At 35.3% G+C, this 18,831-nt stretch overlaps 1 protein-coding gene across 1 annotated transcript in view; it reads right to left on the bottom strand.

Annotated features, from left to right (window-relative positions):
• Positions 1-246: 246 nt before the first annotated feature.
• Positions 247-18,831, bottom strand: part of COL3A1 (collagen type III alpha 1 chain) — a 39,028-nt gene continuing 20,443 nt past the window's right edge. The window contains exons 17-51 of the mRNA XM_081261940.1: positions 18,288-18,332; positions 18,050-18,148; positions 17,798-17,851; positions 17,565-17,672; positions 17,334-17,387; positions 16,635-16,733; positions 16,298-16,351; positions 16,050-16,148; positions 15,673-15,726; positions 15,505-15,558; positions 15,142-15,195; positions 14,552-14,605; positions 14,188-14,232; positions 13,357-13,455; positions 13,163-13,270; positions 12,880-12,933; positions 11,380-11,433; positions 11,235-11,288; positions 10,490-10,543; positions 9,662-9,769; positions 9,311-9,364; positions 8,980-9,033; positions 8,614-8,775; positions 8,388-8,495; positions 7,296-7,403; positions 6,520-6,573; positions 6,327-6,434; positions 5,790-5,843; positions 5,297-5,404; positions 4,817-4,870; positions 4,613-4,720; positions 3,447-3,741; positions 2,285-2,472; positions 1,675-1,917; positions 247-963 (exon numbers count right to left, since the gene is read on the bottom strand). Of these exons, the coding sequence (XP_081118066.1) occupies positions 817-963; positions 1,675-1,917; positions 2,285-2,472; positions 3,447-3,741; positions 4,613-4,720; positions 4,817-4,870; positions 5,297-5,404; positions 5,790-5,843; positions 6,327-6,434; positions 6,520-6,573; positions 7,296-7,403; positions 8,388-8,495; positions 8,614-8,775; positions 8,980-9,033; positions 9,311-9,364; positions 9,662-9,769; positions 10,490-10,543; positions 11,235-11,288; positions 11,380-11,433; positions 12,880-12,933; positions 13,163-13,270; positions 13,357-13,455; positions 14,188-14,232; positions 14,552-14,605; positions 15,142-15,195; positions 15,505-15,558; positions 15,673-15,726; positions 16,050-16,148; positions 16,298-16,351; positions 16,635-16,733; positions 17,334-17,387; positions 17,565-17,672; positions 17,798-17,851; positions 18,050-18,148; positions 18,288-18,332 (3,249 nt within the window). The 3' untranslated portion in view covers positions 247-816. The remainder of the gene's footprint in view (positions 964-1,674; positions 1,918-2,284; positions 2,473-3,446; positions 3,742-4,612; positions 4,721-4,816; positions 4,871-5,296; positions 5,405-5,789; positions 5,844-6,326; positions 6,435-6,519; positions 6,574-7,295; positions 7,404-8,387; positions 8,496-8,613; positions 8,776-8,979; positions 9,034-9,310; positions 9,365-9,661; positions 9,770-10,489; positions 10,544-11,234; positions 11,289-11,379; positions 11,434-12,879; positions 12,934-13,162; positions 13,271-13,356; positions 13,456-14,187; positions 14,233-14,551; positions 14,606-15,141; positions 15,196-15,504; positions 15,559-15,672; positions 15,727-16,049; positions 16,149-16,297; positions 16,352-16,634; positions 16,734-17,333; positions 17,388-17,564; positions 17,673-17,797; positions 17,852-18,049; positions 18,149-18,287; positions 18,333-18,831) is intronic.

Genomic DNA, 18,831 nt, shown 5'->3' with positions numbered 1-18,831 from the left:
AGCCCCGTAATTTGTTTTTCCTTGTTGATTTTTACAGGATGAAGGGACAGATTCCCTGTGGCATGCCAATTAATCTTTCTGATGGGAGACAGGTACAGACATTGTGCATTCATGGTTTTAAAGCAGAGTTCTGAAAGTGAAAGTTCATTAGCACCATAACATGTGTCTTTAAAGCCTCCCAAATGTTTTTCATTTTCACCAGCAATGACAAGTAAAGAGAGAAGCACCTTGAATAGCATTTGATAGCCAAGATGAAGATAACTGTGGCTTAGAAAATGTTTGCTTAAGTTTTTGGACTACCTTTTTTTTTTACCAATATTCTAGGAAATTAATCAATGAGATTCATACATTTGGTCATCTTACACAAATTGCTCAGTCTTCTGGGACTCAAAGAATTTATCTGTTTCTGACCAGTTGAGGTAGTTAAAGAGGGAGGTCATTTCTAATTTCATGTCTGACTATTTCAGAAAGAAAGATTATCTTTTACTGGTGAGCACAATTATTACTGTACAGATGGGCTAGGATTCAAGAATGTAACACAGTGTTATTGGAAGAGTGTTGAAGTTTATTTATTATAGCACCATTGAGACATTTTGAAATTGGAATTGGTAAAAAAATAAAACAAAAAGCATTTGAACTGTATTTGTAGAACAGCAAAAAAAGTATCCTTTTTTGTCAAATTACACTTTTTCCAAAAATTTTGGAAATAAATAACTGGAATTTAGTTGGTCACTTGTACTGGTTGACAAGGTTAGAACAAGAGGAACACATATGGAATGTGGAATTTTTTTGCTGGAGTTTCAGATAGAGTTTGGCTTATAGAAAGCAAACAGGGCCAATGTCCACACCAAATTCTTGATCGGGACCACCAACATCATAGGGTGCAATATCTATAATAGGTAGTCTCACGGCCTTGCGTGTTCTATATTCAAAGACTGTTTTGCTCCATTCCCCAGTGTGTTTCTGTAAAAAAGATCCAAAAAGTATAAGTGAACATGACTTTACAATTACTTAGAAATTTCCTTATGACTAAATTGAAAAATATTTTTCTTCACTCAGGAAGTTTTAGTGTGCCATGTTATCTTTTATATATATGAGACCTGCTTTATTTAAAATTTTAATCCTTTAGTTGCTAACAATACTCTTAGTCAAAAGTCTCATGGGACTGGAGGGTAGACCCAGTAGAAAGATTGCCACCGTCCTCCCCGTTCTCCAGAGGCCTGGTTCTGGTTATTGTCACCAGACATATATTTGCTTACTAAAACGTGGACTGATCACCCCCAGTGGAACTTGCTAACATTATCAGCAAGATCTTCCTTTGTTCATAAATGCAAATAACACAAGATAGATTTGAAGTTAACCTGAAGTTTTATAAGAGAAGAGTTTGTGCATTGAATTCATATAATAACTATTATGCAGAACATCTAGAACCATAAAAATTATCACAACCCAATTATCTAGTAAAATTTATATTACTGCTTTCCACCTGGAAGTTAAGATCTATTTTTGTGGTATGTAACATTCCCTGCAGTGCATTGGTAGAAGCTATGCCAAATTCACAACAAATGTCATCTTTTGTTTGCCCTGTTGTTTTTATTTTTTTCATTTCAAAAAATGATTAATCAAGAAATGCTAACTGCAATATGAACTATGTAGATAAAACTCATTACTTACAGTGCAACCATCCTCCAGAACTGTGTATGTGAATTTGCTATTTCCTTCAGCCTTGAATTCACCTTCATTTGACCCCATCAACTTCAGGGCTTTCTTTACATTTCCACTGGCCTGATCCATGTATGCAATGCTATTCTTGCAGTGATATGTGATGTTCTGGGAGGCCCGGCTTGAGAGAAGTCGGAGATACGCCAATTGAACATCGAGCACATCTTCAGGAAGTTCAGGATTGCCATAGCTAAACTGTAATAGGGAATAAATAAAAATGATCAAACATTATAGTTTTACCTTCATGTAAGAGCTTCATGTAGTAATAGTATGAATGCTGCAAAATAAGCTATTCATATATAAATATAAATATATTTTTATGGTGTGCCAGAGTAAAATATTCTTAAGAAGTGAAAAAAAAAGATGTTTGCCTACAAAGTAATTCAATCTAGTTTAGCTCTTATTGAGAGGAAAGTTATAAAAGCATAGTCACCTCAATATACAAAATCCTTTGGACTCTTCTATGTATTAATTAACATAGCTTTGTGATGCACAGTTAGGAGGAACAGAATATCTTGGGTAAGTAGGGATGACTTACTTCAAAAGGTATGTCCTTTCTTACCTGAAAACCACCATCCATGGACTCTCCAAACCAGACATGTTTCTTCTCAGCCCCAGTATCTGTCCACCAGTTCTTACGTGGAACAGTCAAAGGACTAGCCTGTATGCATGTTTCCCCAGTTTCCATGTTACAGAATACTTTGATAGCATCCATCTTGCAACCTTGGTTAGGATCAACCCAATATTCTCCTGAATAGTCAAAAAAAGAAAAAAAAAGTACAATAGGTATTGTTAATAAAATCCAGTAATGAGACTTGAACCAGAATGTCTTTGTTTACTGATAAGACATAATAGTGTCAACTGCTAATGGTTTTATATTTTATGTATAGTATATAGAGAATATTTAAAATGAAATTACCAAGGTAAAAAGTTATCTTTAACTGTAGAAAATGGCAAAATAAATATAATTTCTTGGTTTTGAATAATGGAGATATACTAAGCCAAGTACTTTTGATTAGTGTATATGATGTGGCAAATTCACTTCTTTTTTTTTTAAAAAAATGAGTGAATATCTAATGTGAATTTGTTTAACAAAATAAGCTGGTTGTCTAATCCAGAATTATGTCAACCTATCTAAACCTATTTTAATTAATTTGTACAAGTGACTCAGACCAAGGCAATACTCCATATCTAGATACTTACAAGCTTGAAATAATTTTGTTTTTAAGAAATAGTTAACTTAATTTGTGAAAAACCTTCCACTATAACAATATTTTGTATAATTCTTTAACAGTTTTTCATTTGTTTCTAAATTTGAAATTTTTAATAAGGAGACTTTACAATTAGTTAAATTATAATACATACACATAGCAATAGCCAAATTACACTAAAATGATGCATATTTAATCCTGAGAATGCAATGACATTATGTCACTTTATCACTCACATCACTCTGATAATATTCAGAAATATACTAAGCTATGATTTATATTACAATTTCTACAAAATTGTTCTTAAGTTTTTCTATATTTGAAATATTTTGACGTTATTTATGTTACACTTTAAATATTTTGTCACAGCATTTTCAATTCAGTTAACAGTATTTACTAATTTGGCTTAAAAATATTTTCCATTCACAGTGAAATTTTTCTCTGTCAAATTCTAAAATAAGCAGCTTTGTCTTTAGTCCTGTGGCCATGAGTATTTAAGACTCTCAAACATACCACTCTTGAGTTCAGGATGGCAGAATTTCAGGTCTCTGCAGTTCCTAGCAGGGTTTTTACGAGAACCATCAGGACTAATGAGGCTTTCTATTTGTCCGTTAACAGATTTCAGTGAAGACATAATTTCTTCAGTGTTGATTTTGAAATCCATTGGTTCATCTCCATAATATGGTGCAAAACCACCAGATTTTTCACCTCCAACCCCACCTAGGGCGGCAGCCCCACCACCACAGCAAGGACCAGGGGCACCAGGGGGTCCAGGAGGGCCTGGTTGTCCTGGGTGTCCTGGGGAGCCCTAAAATAGGTAAAAACATGGATCACTGAAGTGTTATTGCTTGGTTGCCCCTGAAATATTATGCCACTCATCCAAGAAAATGCATTGAAAACAACTCATATATGTTGTGTCATAGTTACTTTAACAAATGTTCACTTGGGTACTTTTATAGTCACATTATTATAAACTTAAATAACTATAATTCACAACCAAGAAACGTATTGTTCCACTATGTAAATGTAAGTAGTGTTTAAGAATATATTTTACTTTATCATTTGTCTGTATAAAGAATGTAGGCAAACAGCCCAGAAAACACAACTCTAACACTGTCATCATAGAGGGAACAAAATAAGGAAACCTAGGTTCTGATCCCAAATTTTCCATTAGCCTGGAGTCATTGGGTTGATCACTTATTTGTGTTTTCATTGCTCCATGCATAGTTTGTAAATATAATGGTTTATATTTCATTTACCTTAAAGGTGTGAGACAGGAATGTATTAGAAATGATGGTATCAGTAGCAATATAAGAATCACAACAGTGAAAGTTTAGAAGTAAATTCACTACATACATGCAAATTGCCATGATTATCCCAGTTGTGAGTTCTAGAGAATGAGATCGAAACTTGCCTGGTTCATTTGGTTAACTGAGCAGATAACATTATTTTCAGTTACCAGTTATCAAACTATAAAACCTTTTTTCCCCTTGTTCTTATAGTTTAGAGGAAAAAGTCTTAATGCAGTCAAGAATGTTTTCGAGTTATTGCTCGTTTTCTAAATCAAGTTATTACTTTGTATTTAACTCACTACATCAGTTTGATAATATTGTACAGAATTTCTGAAAATGGGAAGATTGCAGAAAATTAAATATACACATGTTCAAGTGATGTCTTACCTCAGATCCTCTTTCACCTCTGTTACCTCGAGGCCCTGGTGGTCCAATGGGACCTGGATGTCCAGAGGTTCCATCTTTTCCAGGAGGTCCATGAGGTCCAACAGGTCCCTAAGAGATTATCACAATATCATAAAGTTAGAATAACTTACTATAGTGAAAACATTTTAAAATGTGGACCTTCCAATGTATATCTGTAGTACTTACTCTGGGGCCTGCAGGTCCTGGACTACCAACAGCACCCTGGTGACCAGAAGGACCCTAGAAAGAGAAGAAGGATAAATATAAGTGACAACCTTAAAAATTTTTAGGAAACTGTACATTTATTATCAGATCAAAAAACCATGGTGATCCTAATGAAATGTGCTTTTCTTTTCTTTTTTTTTTAAAGAGAGACACACACACACACACACACACACAGAGAGAGAGAGAGAGAGAGAGAGAGAGAGAGAGAGAGAGAGAGAAATATTTACTTTTTAGTTTTTGGCAGACACAACATCTTTGTTTGTATGTGGTGCTGAGGATCGAACCCATGCCTAGTGTTATTTCAAATAAATTCTTGAACTATTTTTTAATCCCTTCTAGCAATATACTTTCAGAGATGGAAAGTTTTCTCAGTCTTTAAATTTTTCTCCACTCATCAGTTAAGTGCATTCAAGGAGATTTTCTAACAATGGATGTACTTACAGGAGAACCTGGGGGGCCTGGATTGCCTGGGAATCCTCGATGTCCTTTGATACCATTAGAGCCACGTTCACCAGTTTCACCTTTGTCACCACGTGGGCCTTGAGGACCCTTTAGAAATATGTTTAAAATTAAGGCCATATACATGCATACACTTTGAAAAAATAAAATAGAATTTATAGAAATTAAATCTCTTGTATGGCATTCTAGTTAGAAATCTCCATGAACAGACACTTCACACATTCATGAAACAATAAAGACTGCTTTTTGTGGTTGCTTTAACTTTGTGCTACTAAATGCATGGAATCCCAATAACTGACGTTTATATCCTTGACCTCAAGGAATTTTTAGAACCTGAATTGTATTCTGTATCGCCAAAGGGAAGTTTATATTTGTTCCAAAGTTCTATATTGTGTTATTCTCTCTTCCTGACCATGCCAGAAAATAGAATATTTCCTGCACTGTATGATGAGTTAAAACACAGAATGAAACTTACAGGAGCACCTCGGGAACCAGCAGGACCAGGAGCACCAGCAGGACCAGCAGGGCCCTGGGACAAAAACAAACAAATGAACAAATAAACATAGAATTGTTTATAATCATTAGTACAAATTTGTTTTGAAAAGTTAACAATTTCATTGTGAAGGAACAATAGCATTTATTATTAGAATTTAATTTGCTTTGTCCTTCAAAGTCCTTTTCCTATTTGTATCTATACAAGGGGGGGGGTCTAAACTGGAAAACTAGACAATAGTTCTATTAAATTTAGTTTTGTATTTACTCAGCATACAGATTATTGCTCTGATTAACAGTTTCAGATTTTAGATAGGGATTTTTTTCATTGACTAAATGCTAGAAACTCCTATTACCTCTTGATTATTGTATTTGCCTAAGAACCACTAGTATAAGAACTGTAACACAAATCAGAACAGATATTTCGGTCAGAAGATTTGACATTCTATCTTCTCATTGCAAATCTTTTTCATTGAGGAAAACAGACAAGTAAAGAGAGGCGGTGCTGATCAGGACTCACAGCTTCTCCTCTGTCACCACTCTTTCCAGCTGGACCAACAGGACCAGGTGGGCCTGGATGACCAGGAGCACCAGGGGCACCAGGAGAGCCATTTTCACCACGATCACCCTGGGGACAAATTCACAGATCCAAAATAACTGAGATGATCACGTGCTTATAGTACACATACTTATGATTCATGTGTTTGTTATACCTTGCCACCAGGAGCACCATCTCGGCCTGGCAGACCATCTGATCCAGGGTTTCCCTGATTAAAAGAGAGAGAGAGAGGGAAAGGAAATAAACTTCCTTCAAACCATCCAAATACAATATAAACCACTCATTCTTAATGGGGCAATATAGTTCTCAAGGTGTGGAAATCAGTTCTTGGGCAATAAATTGTAGGTATTACAAGGCAGTTACAAGCTTCAAAGCATCATAACACCTGAACAGGTATGGAGTATTTATAGGATACTAAATTTTATAAGGTGGAATAAGGTGATATAATTAGGAAAAAAAAGTTTGAGAAAAAGTGATCTGATAATGGAAGTCTACTTGATAATTCCACATTTTATACATATATCAAAATATCACATGGTATCTATTCACATATATAATTAAGATTTGTCAATTTAAAACATTAATTTAAAAATATAAAATAATAAGAAATGACTAATTGCAGATAACTGAGGAACATTTCATACCAAAAAAAAATGTCATAAATTGAGGCTCTCTCTACTAACTTGTTTCTTAATTTAGCTACAATTCATATTTTCTCATGATTATTTATTGGGTCAATATTAAGGATCAGAGCCCTTAAAGGCTATTCTAAGTTGCAATAGGAAGAATATATTATTAGAGAAGCAAAGAGAACTTGGCTACTTGGCCATATTTATGCTCTCAGATATTAAGGCTCAATTGCTTTTCTCTTTAAGTAAGTGACTAAATTCTACCTGACTTGTTGAACATCTCCTAAGAATTGCTACTTACATCTCTTCCAGGTTCACCAGCTGCACCAGCCAGACCAGGGAGACCTTGGGGTCCAGGAGGACCACGTTCTCCATTGTGGCCACTAGCACCTGGTTTCCCACTTTCACCCTGTGTACAGAGGAGTAAAAGATATTACCTTAACTCAAGAAATCAATTAATATGGTGTTATAACATCTCTTTATTTTTCATAGAAATATCTTGTTTTACTCAATTTCTACTGAAGTTCTTTTCCCTACACTATGCCCACCATGGGGCAAAATTAGAGGGGGAGCAAGCTTCTTGCATTTTCTCATTTGTCCAGTGACTTGGGATATTAAGGGAATGCATAATTACACAGATTATCTTACTCAGAGTACATTCTAAAGTGAGTTGTATAAATAGACAGGAGTAATGCAACAAAATGTAATGGTTTACCATCAAAGAACTATAGTTTTATGGTGACTATTAGACTAGCTTTTATTGAATACTTTTGCTATATGAAAACTATACATCTACTGGTTATACCATACAGATTGAGTACACTTAATATTAAATTTTAATCTCCTGACAATATTACTTGACATTTTCAAAAGAAATGCTTACAGTGATAATGTGAGCACAAATAAAAATGAAATTTGATTACCCTACTTACCAAATGGAACATTTTAAATGCTATGTACTAAAATATTACGGTAATACTAGTAAAAGTAAATGAAGACTGCAAAATGACTAGAGTAGATAGATAATAGGTATCAGTTAAAGACTTTCATAGATTTGTAAGCAAAGAGTGTTACTTCCTTCAAGATTGACAGACAACAAGCTGAAGAATATTCGCAACTTTCTTAACAGCAGTATTTGAGATGGTAAGATTATTTTTCTTTGATATTAATTTGCTTGTGTTTATATTTAAGACTTGATAATGATTTGCCTGTTTTTGTGTCCTGGGACCATTTAATAAAATTTGTGTTTCTGCAAATCTAAAAGTATACAAAAAGGGAATCCCTTAGAGAGTTTGAACCTATGAAATGAAAACTTCTCACACTTGATAGGATGAGGTGATCTCTGAATACTATCAAAGAAACTAAGAGTCCAATGAAAGATGACTGCACTCACCTTGATACCCTGAGGACCAGGACTTCCTCTGGGACCTGGCATGCCTGGTGGTCCTGCAAGACCCCGTGCTCCTGTAATCCCTGCAATTCCAAGTGGGCCTGGAGCTCCCTGTTGTGACAGATAATGAAGACTCAGTTCATCTTTATGTGACTATGCTTTCTTCTATTGAATTTATGATGGAGAGCAAAATAGTACTGTCAATTAATAGAGCAATGAAGCCACTCACCGGAGGTCCCTGGGCGCCAGGTGGTCCCTTCTCTCCTGGTTGGCCAGCATCACCTTTTGGTCCAGCCACTCCAGGGTTGCCAGGAGAACCACTGTTACCTGCAGGACCTGGGGGTCCATCTTTGCCTGGAGCACCACTGGCGCCTGGTGGCCCTGGGTTACCCTACACAAAATTGTTGGAAATTTAAATATGGAAATTTAAGTATTAATGAAAAAGTGAATTTTTCTCTCCATTTTTTTAAAACCTTTTTTCAGGTAATTTTGTATGGGACTCAATAGAAAGTAGCAATATGTGTTTCTTGTCCTATAGCTATACGAATGCTCTTTCGGAAGTACATAATGAAAAAAAGAGTTATTAAAAACTTACATTATTGCCAGGAGGACCAGGAAGACCACGTGCACCAGGAAAGCCAGCAGCACCCTGTGAAATAATAGTATATATGTATTTTTTTTTTTAAATTTCAAAAGTAGAACAAGTAATGATTCACTGGAAACAAATATAAAGTATAAGAAATGTGATGGTATCAACATTCTACCTTGAAGTCACATATGGTTAGCTTTATCTCCTTGGAATTTACTTATTACTCATCAATAAGTGATAGTAATTTCTATGTTCACTTTATGGCGCAAATGTCTTTCAAGAAGTTTTTTATATCAGTCAATGCTTTTCAATAATAGTTAAGAGGATCAATACTTACAGGACCACCAGGACTGCCACGCTCACCCTTTACACCTTGGGGACCAGGAGGACCCTGTATGAATGGAGGGAGAAAAGGGTTATTTAGTATAGCACCAAAAAAAAAAAAAAAAAGGAAAGGAAATTGACAGAAGCATTTAACCTTCAATAACCAATAAACTTATGAAGATTAAAATAATTAATTAATAATAATTAAATGTGGTCCTATCTAGACTGCTGCAGCCAAGATTCAAATTTAGAATTATATGCCTATGAAAATTATACTATGAAAATTATGGCATGCTGTGTCAACATGAAGTATCAAATTCCTGATAAACCTGTGTTTTCCCTTGAAGGCTTAGAGAGTACTTACTGCAGGCCCTGCACCTCCAGGGGGCCCTGCAACTCCAGGAGGGCCTCCTTCACCTTTCTCACCAGGGGCGCCTCTTTCTCCTTTAGCACCAGGCTCACCATTCTGTCCCTGAAAGCAGAAACAAAGGCCTGTTGGCTGACATCCTTAACAACACATTTGGCGAATCCTTATTTCTTTTCAGAATATAGCATTCTTCAGATGAAAGAAGTTGAAATAAAATAAGAACAGCGAGCTCTCGGAATCCATGCCAAAGTAAAGGCAATCAAAATATCCTCATGATAGAAAAAAATTATTAAGAAAGCCTGAGGTGTACATAATTTGCCATTAGAAAGAAAGCCTTTCCAAGGATTTATGCGTTTGCAAATAATTCCTTTGATAAAAACTAAATTTAGAGAAAATTTTAATTAACATCATCTGATAATGGAAGAACTTTAAAGACCTTGGACACTTTTAAATCCATGATGTTGCTCTAGCCTCATTACCCAGACATAAATGCAGGACAGGTGTTTTTATTTCCATTTTTAATAGAATGAGAATATATGGGCTGGGGTTGTGGCTCAGTGGTAGAGTGCTCGCCTAGCATGCACAAGGCACCGGGTTTTATCCTCAGCACCACATAAATGTAAAAATAAAGATATTGTATCCACCTAAAGCTTAAGAATAAATATTTTTTTAAAAAAAGAGTGAGAATATATGTGAATTAAAGAAACATAGAGGTAAAATAACTTCTCAGGGAATAAGTGGCCCAAGAAAGACTAGAACCCCCAAGTTGAGTTATATTTCTATTTTGCAGCTGTGTGATATACTTGTTTAAACATGCATACTTACGGGAGCACCAGGGAAGCCAGCAGGGCCAGGAGGTCCATGCTCACCTCTCTCACCCTGCAGAGGAAAATATCCTCATTAGTCACAGCGATGACCTTTCCCCCCAGGCAGTGCTTATTGTCCCCTGTGTCATCTTATTTTTCTTTTAAACAGGAAATGTGCAAAGATAACACACAGAGTTTAACTTCTGATGTCTTTACCACTTCTCAGCAAAATTCAGAGCAGACAACACCACAGCTATTGATTCTGTCTGCCTCTGACCATGGTTATTATTTGCAAGAAAACACAAACTTTTAAAATGTTGAAATATTTAGCACATTTAATTATCTAACTTTCAGAAATCTAAGCATTTAAAAATATGGTAAAACGGTTTATTGAAAAATCAGTTAATTTAAAAAGTCTATTAGATATCTATCTTGAGTCTTAACCCTGGAGGTAGAGAATTTTTAACCTAGAAAGACTGTCAGGTAAAGGTTCTGTAGGTTTAAGAAACTCATTTATAAGTGTATATTACTTGTGCAATTTTAATTCTTCCAGAGTTATTCAGGCAAGAAAGCATGGCTTACAAATGTCTCTTGTGGATTTTGTCATGTGTTCCTAAATATAGAACTCCAAATTGAGGCTCAGGGTATCTGGGGCAGAATTATTAAAAAAAAAAAAAAAGTGGGGGGGGGCAGTGGGGATGCAGAACAAGTAGCTATGTCCTGTGTGAGGTATGAAACTAGGTTGAAATGTCTTTAACACTTACAGGGCCACCTCGAGGTCCAGCTATACCTGGAAGTCCAGGAGCACCACCTTCACCCTAAGAAGAGAATAAACAAATATTGTCTCCATCTTGCATCCAAAAGTCTAAGTCATTTTATTCTTTGTTAACAAACAGTTTTATGTGCTACCTTATCTCCAGGCTGACCAGCAGGGCCAGGGGGACCAATAGGACCAGTAGGACCCTGAGGAAAATAAAAATGTACTTTTAAATTTTGAAGATAAAACACTTCATTTTCTCCATATTATTCAAAGAGAATGTTTACAACTTTTCATCAAATAAACTAGATAATATGATTTCATTTATGGCTTGAATTTTATGCTAATCACTGTGTGTAGTGATTAAAAAGTTTAGTAAATAGCAGATTCTCTGAGGATGATCCTAGAAAACAATAGGATTCAGCAGCAGTTTATTGATTCATTCATCATTTTTATCTCTGTTGTAGAAGATAAATAGGATGTGATGAGAGATCTTGGCATAATGTCTTTTTAAAATTACATTCCTTTAATTCAACTGCTTGGTCATTTAAAATGTTTACTCAAAGTACCATCACTCACATTACATTTTGAAACTTACAAATATTAGTTTTATCCATATATCTATATCCATTTATACATAAATGATTAGGCATTTAAAAATAATTGAATGATGGCTTATCTATCTAGTCTGTCAAAAGTGAAGTATACATGAATTTCTTTAAGATGATTTCAAGTAAATATGTCTATGAAATAACTTAGGTTTATTTGAGCCAGTCTAATCTAGATGTTTGTTAATGTGAATAGGATTTTTATAATTTCTTGTATGTTTTTTACTTTTATTTTGAAATGGCCACAGATTTGCAGAAGGATACAAAGACATGGATAAGAAGTTCTGTCCACCAATATTCATATCTTATAGAACTATAGTAAGATATTAAACCAAGAAACTGACATTGGTGCAATCCATCTAGATTTCAGCAGTTACTTATGCAGTCCTGTGTGTGTCATGTGTGTACGGCTCTGTACAACTGTATCATGTGCTGCCTGCCATGACTACCCCAAGACACTATGTCATCAGTGTACCACCTTCTTATGCCACCTCTTTAGACCATATCCACCTCCTCTCATTCCTAAATCCTTACAACAACTAACATGATCCACAACTCTTTAATTATGTTATTCTGTGACTATTAAGCAAGAATGAGAACATGCACTTTGTATCCCTTTGAAGTTGACTTTTCTTCAGTCAGTGATGTCCTTGAGGTTTGTATAAGTTGTGCACATCAATATTTCATTCCACTTATTGCCAATAGTATTCCATGATATGAATGTACCATGGAATTATAATGTTATTTAAAATAAAAAAGGTTTTTTTAATAGCAATATTGATTATTTTGGATTTTAGGTCTCATGATGACATTAATTTTAGACCTTTATCATAGTTTCAAGGGTTTTCATTTTTAGGTCATCAAAGAATGATCAGGTAGTGATAGATATAAACTAGTAACTTACATAATCAAGTCATTTGGGTTCTTTTAATGCCGAGAAAAAGGACAAAGTATAGTTCTAAATTTATTATGAGGAACTGAACTAAGGGACTGTCCCATACCACACATGAATAAGGCCTGTTAATCCCAAATGTGAATGCTCACCCTTGGACCATCTTTTCCTGGAGCACCATCAGCACCAGCACTACCTGGTTCGCCCTGTCAAATAAAACCAATTGTCATCAGATTGTAAGTATTCTCAGTGAGAATCTAGTAAGAGGAGCAACCCTCAGAATTTGCTGTGATTAGGCATTCTGATCCATCTCAAATTTTACTTAGTATAGAATGATAACATTAATTTTGAAAACAGATTATTTCTACTATATGGCTTTCCTTTAACCTACAATATCTATTTCATTACATAATTAAGAGAAAAACGTGTCAGTACCTTTTCACCTTTTGGGCCAGGACCTCCAGGACCTCCTCTTTCTCCAGGCATCCCTTGCAGACCAGGAGAACCAGCAGTACCAGGTGGCCCAGGGGGACCAGCAGGACCCTGAAATTATGGGAGAATAGTAAATGGAAAGAAAGAAATGAAATGTGTTTTCTAAAATATAGGGGAATTGAATTCTGTGGCATTACCTTTCCTCCTTCGGGGCCAGGGGGACCAGCTCCACCTCTAATACCTGGGGTCCCTGCCAACCCAGGAGGCCCACGTTCCCCAGGAGCACCAGCATCACCCTGTCATAGGAAAATGCAAATATTCAAGTTAGAAAATCCAGTGCTAAAAACAAAACAAAGGCAACTTAGATTATATAATTTTGATACAGGCCACTAGGTTCTTAAGATATTTTTGAGCAGTTTGGAAATTTTTATATTTGTAAAAAATACTTATCAGTTGTATAGAAACTGAAAACTTAAACAGACTAAACAAGGAAAGTCAGATTCTTGTTCTGCCTAAGTATTAGTTTTCTTTGAAAAATTTATTATTTTATTCGCTTGGTAAATTTTGAAGTCGTTCTACAAATACAGTTTTCCTATAGAGAATTAATGCAGTATTTGCCTTTTGAGATTTCAAGCCCGTGGCTGATTCTATACTATTTATTATTACTGTCAGAGAATTGGATTTTCTAGATGAAGCAAATTTAATGTATTGGAAATGTCTTGAGCTTCCCTAAATGGACTTACCAAACATTTAAAATGTTGATTTTCTAAAGAAGTGCTAGTTTGGCTTAACATTTTTTTTTTTTGAGAGAGAGAGAAATTTTTTAATATTTACTTTTTTTTTTTTAGTTTTCAGCGGACACACATCTTTGTTTGTATGTGGTGTTGAGGATCGAACCCGGGCCACACACATGCCAGGAGAGCGCGCTACCACTTGAGCCATATCCCCAGCCCTGGCTTAACATTCTTAAAATGCATTACAAATGAATTGCTGTATAATGAGGACAAAGAGAGAAACCGATATATTACCTTTCCTCCGGGAGCTCCAGGAGAACCAGCTTCTCCCTTTGGACCCTAGGAAGTGGGTATTACATGATTAAGTCCATATCAAAATGCATTATGTAAATATAAGCAGTAAATATATACACCTTGTTTGTTCATCTTGTAAGATTGTTTAAATCTTGAAGTTTTGTACTCTTTATTTAGTTCCTTTATTTTATAGTAAAATTCAAACATTCCAGGTGATTTTTAAATTAGCATTTTTGTTTTGATAATGAATATTTCAAAACTAAATATCACAACTTATATGCCATAGCATGAAAAAGTGAAAAAGTTAATAATTGATGCATGATTACTATTTATTATAAGTTTCTAAACATAAAATGGCACTTACTGGTTCACCAGGTTTTCCATTTTCTCCTGGAGGACCACCAGTTCCAGGTAAGCCCTACAGAGAGACATATTTGTATTATGTGATCACTTCAAACAGTGCTTTCCATATAAACATATTTCTTCAAGGTATTCAAAGAAGTTTTCATAGTATTTCTAGAGATATACAGTTTGTGCTACTCAAAATCCAATGACAAAGATGAGATAATAATATCTTCCACGCCTGTGCTAATCTCTTTCCTATTGCTATATATAAAAATGAGTCGATAAAAATGGCAAGACAAATTTAGTTACATGGATTTATATTATAATGAAAAATAAATGTGAACACACAGAGCTATGAGTTTAATTCTTTCTTAGTAACTTAATGTGTACATTCTGAAATAGGTATTGAAGACATGTCAACCTCTTAACATTGACCCGCATTTTAGGACTGAAGACAAACTTATCAACTAAACTTCGGATAAATTCTAATCTATTAGGTTCACAAAAAAATTCGAACAGCCAATTCACGCAAAAAATAATTATAAAAGCAAATTATACGACTGTCTGGTAAAAGCAAGTACCAGTGATGTCTAAAGAAGAAGATCTTACTTGTAATCCTTGGGGACCAGGAGGTCCTGAGTCTCCCTTGTCACCAGATGGCCCCTATGTAGAAAAATATAATGATACACTCCATTACAAAAGGCCATTTCATCTTAGTCTACGCTTGACATTTTGGAAGGCTTATAATTTAACTTAAAATAAAAGGGTGTGAAGAGGGGAAGTCTGGGCTGTGAAAGCAATCCAATGAAGACTATTACCATACATACTATTGCAAGCTTTGAACTAGATAACTAAACAAATTCACAATTTCTTTGGTAAATTACAATGACACAGTGTCAGAGAGAGTCCAAAGTCTTCCCCCTACCCAAACTCCACCCCATTTCCATCTCTAATTTATGTGAGTCAACTTACAGTAGGTCCTGGGGGACCCTGAGGACCAGTTTCACCATTCTTTCCAGGGGGACCCTAAAGACAACAAATTAGAGGAGTACAGTTAATTAGATAACAAAGAGAAGTCCTAAGGCTGGACATGAATGCATCTAGGAGAAGGCTAGAAATAAGCAGATGAAAGGTACCTACCGGAAGGCCAGGCCCTCCAGGGCCACCTCGTTCTCCATTCTTGCCAGGAGCACCCTAAAGAAAAAAAATTACCAATATTTACCAATTTAAAGAAAGATTACAAATATCATAAATATGGTTACCTCCTATATTTTTTTTTACCTTGAACTTGGGTTTTATTTAACCATAAAACATAATTATCCATTAATAGAAATAATACTTTAAGTCATTTATAAGACTTTAAGTCATTTATTACACATACACACACAACCAATTATATATTTAGCTCCCTTCCTATATGCTGCAATTATACTTTTCCATGTTTTAAGGAAAGGACTCAAATAAGAACAAAGGCTTCCTGTCATATAATGTTTGAATAAATTAATAAAGGAACTCACATCGTTTCCTTTAGGACCAGGGAAACCCATGACACCAGGCTGACCTCGGGGACCAGATGGCCCAGGAGGACCGGGGCGACCACTTTCTCCTTGTGTTCCCTGATGAAATAAAAAATTATATTAATCAAAGTTTAATAAATACCTTATCAAAATATACAATATAGAGAGTTATCTACTCAAGGACAGTTTCAAGTCTACATTGTTTTTGGGGGGGCTTATAAAATGAGATATTTTTAAATTGTACATACGGGAGGTCCTGGTTTTCCATCATTGCCTGGTCCTCCTGGGCTTCCAGGCATACCCTAAATGAAAGAAATCAGTTGTCAAGTGATTTAAAATAAACTTTTTAAAAAATACAACACAACCTGTTTATACAATTCAGATATTTCAACTTACATATTTGACACTTTGTCTTTTTTCTTTCTATAAAGCATCTAAGTGTTTTATTTTCTATTCTTTCTTAATCTGCCCTGGCCTTAATTTCCTTAAAAGAATTTTGTTTTGTTTTGACTTGAGCTTTACAAAAATTCATTTATCTTGCCTTTCTTTTGACCAAGTTAAAATGTCACTCCAACAAATCCCTACCCTCATTCCTGGACTTCCCGGGGCACCATCTCGGCCAGGTTCTCCAGCTGCTCCTCTGGGACCTGCAGGGCCTGGACCACCACGTTCCCCAGCAGGACCCTAAATAGTGAAATAAATTAACAAACTTTTAGAAGAGCCTTCATTAGCCTAGACATGAACAATATTTAAATTGTAAGTATAGAACTTATTTGGCTAATATGTTGCTGACATCTTCTTCAGAAAAGCAGTTATTTTAGCATGAATTACCATATTGAAATTTTTTTTTAAACTATGATGAACATAACGTCCTTAAAACAAACAATATTTATTTGGCTTAACGATATACTTCCATACACTTAAAGTCAAGTATCTCTAAAGATATGAAATCATTTTTTTTATTGGTTGTTCAAAACATTTTTTATATTACTTTAGAGCTTTCAAAGGATTTTCAGGTATTTTATTTTATCTCATTTTTGCAATGGTGCTAAGTGAGTTCCAACTCACAGTTAAGTTAAAATATTCGGATTAAGATTAAGTGACATTCTTTAATTACAAAGCCAGGAAAGTGGCTTTTGCATTCCAAGTTTTACATTGGAATTTTTAAAATTCATTGCCTTTCAGAGATTTAGGTTTTCACTGGTGGGAAGCTATATATTGAAGAATTACTTATTTATAGTACTAGTACTAGACTTTAGGAAAATAAATACCAAAGTTATCTACCTTTTCTCCTGGAATGCCATTTGGTCCAGCAGGTCCTCGGAATCCAGGGGCACCCTGGAAATAACGAAAGTCAAATATTTTTTGTCATAGGGATTAAAACTTTTTCATAATTCCTGAGTGGCAATATAGATAGTGTCATGCTATAAAAGGCTATAAACAATATTTAGGATTGAATATTCAACATCAGAAAAACAGTGGCTGCCTCTTACAGATGACCAGTGGAAAACCCACCCTTTCTCCTGCAGCTCCTGGTATTCCATTTGCACCAGGTTCGCCAGGTGATCCATCTTTGCCATCTTCACCCTTGGGTCCTGGAATGCCTGGGGAACCAGCTTCTCCCTAAAAAAATGATGCCAAAGTAAAAGATTGATGACTAAATTTAGTTGCAAAAATTTTACCTATTTACTTGCTAATTATGTGCTAGTTCTCCAAGAAATAACCAAATCTGTTGTGGTAGTACTTACACGTTCACCACGTGGTCCTGGCTCTCCTTTGGCACCATTCTTACCAGGTTCACCCTAAAGTGAAACAAAATCTAGATTAAGATACAGGAAGGAGTCATAACAAAATCATCATCAGTAACAAATGATTCAGTGTTTCATCAGAGTGAAATCTATTCAACTGAATAGGGGCAAAAAAATCATGATTAATATTTTTATTGTGAGAATTAAGCCACACCTTTTAAGCAACAGAGGGGAGAAAAAAAGGCCACTTACCGCACCACCTCGCTGTCCAGGAGCACCATTAGCACCAGGTGGTCCTGGAGGACCCCGGGCTCCCATTAACCCAGGAGCTCCAGGAATGCCAGCAGGACCCTAAGAACAACCCAAGAACATAAATATTAGCCAAACATGAAGTTTCCCTTCTGAATATCTCACTTAAGTATCACAAATGTAATCTGTATGTGTATGAGTTGCTAGTGAATTATGTGTATGTTGGGGTGAGGAAACTTACCATTTCACCTTTACCACCAGGACTCCCAGCATTCCCAGGAGGGCCCTAGAGGACACACAAATGAAGCATATTAATAATAATGAAAATAGTTCATATACAGTTAGAGTTGTTCATTTGTTTTTAAAATATACTTATCACCAGTCATTACACTTTGTAGAGATGAGGTGGTTCCCCAAAATATTTAAATAAATTAGAGATAATATATACTTTTTCTAAATTACTGAAAAAATACATAAGTAGGAGAAGTGTTTGGTTTTGTTATTTTTAAATTTTTTTTGATTGATTATTAGTTTAGGGCACATTCTTCAAAATGCCAGATGATTATCCTACCCATTCCAACCTATTCTGGGTTATATAAACTTGAAATTTATGCATTCTAGAGTAGTTCAAACCTCAAAGCTACCATTTTAACTACTAATCCGATTAGTATTTATCACAGTAGAATCACTGCAGAGCATTCAGCAACTTTTTTCTAATTGCTGGCAACATTGAAAGATATGCCTCTGCAAGTAGCATAGCAGCATTCTTCCTGGAAGTGGCCATA

This window comes from Spermophilus citellus, assembly GCF_964194105.1.
Source record: "Spermophilus citellus genome assembly, chromosome: 11".
In the NCBI taxonomy this organism is placed as follows: Eukaryota; Metazoa; Chordata; class Mammalia; order Rodentia; family Sciuridae; genus Spermophilus; species Spermophilus citellus.
This window is presented reverse-complemented; position numbering and strand designations above follow the sequence as displayed.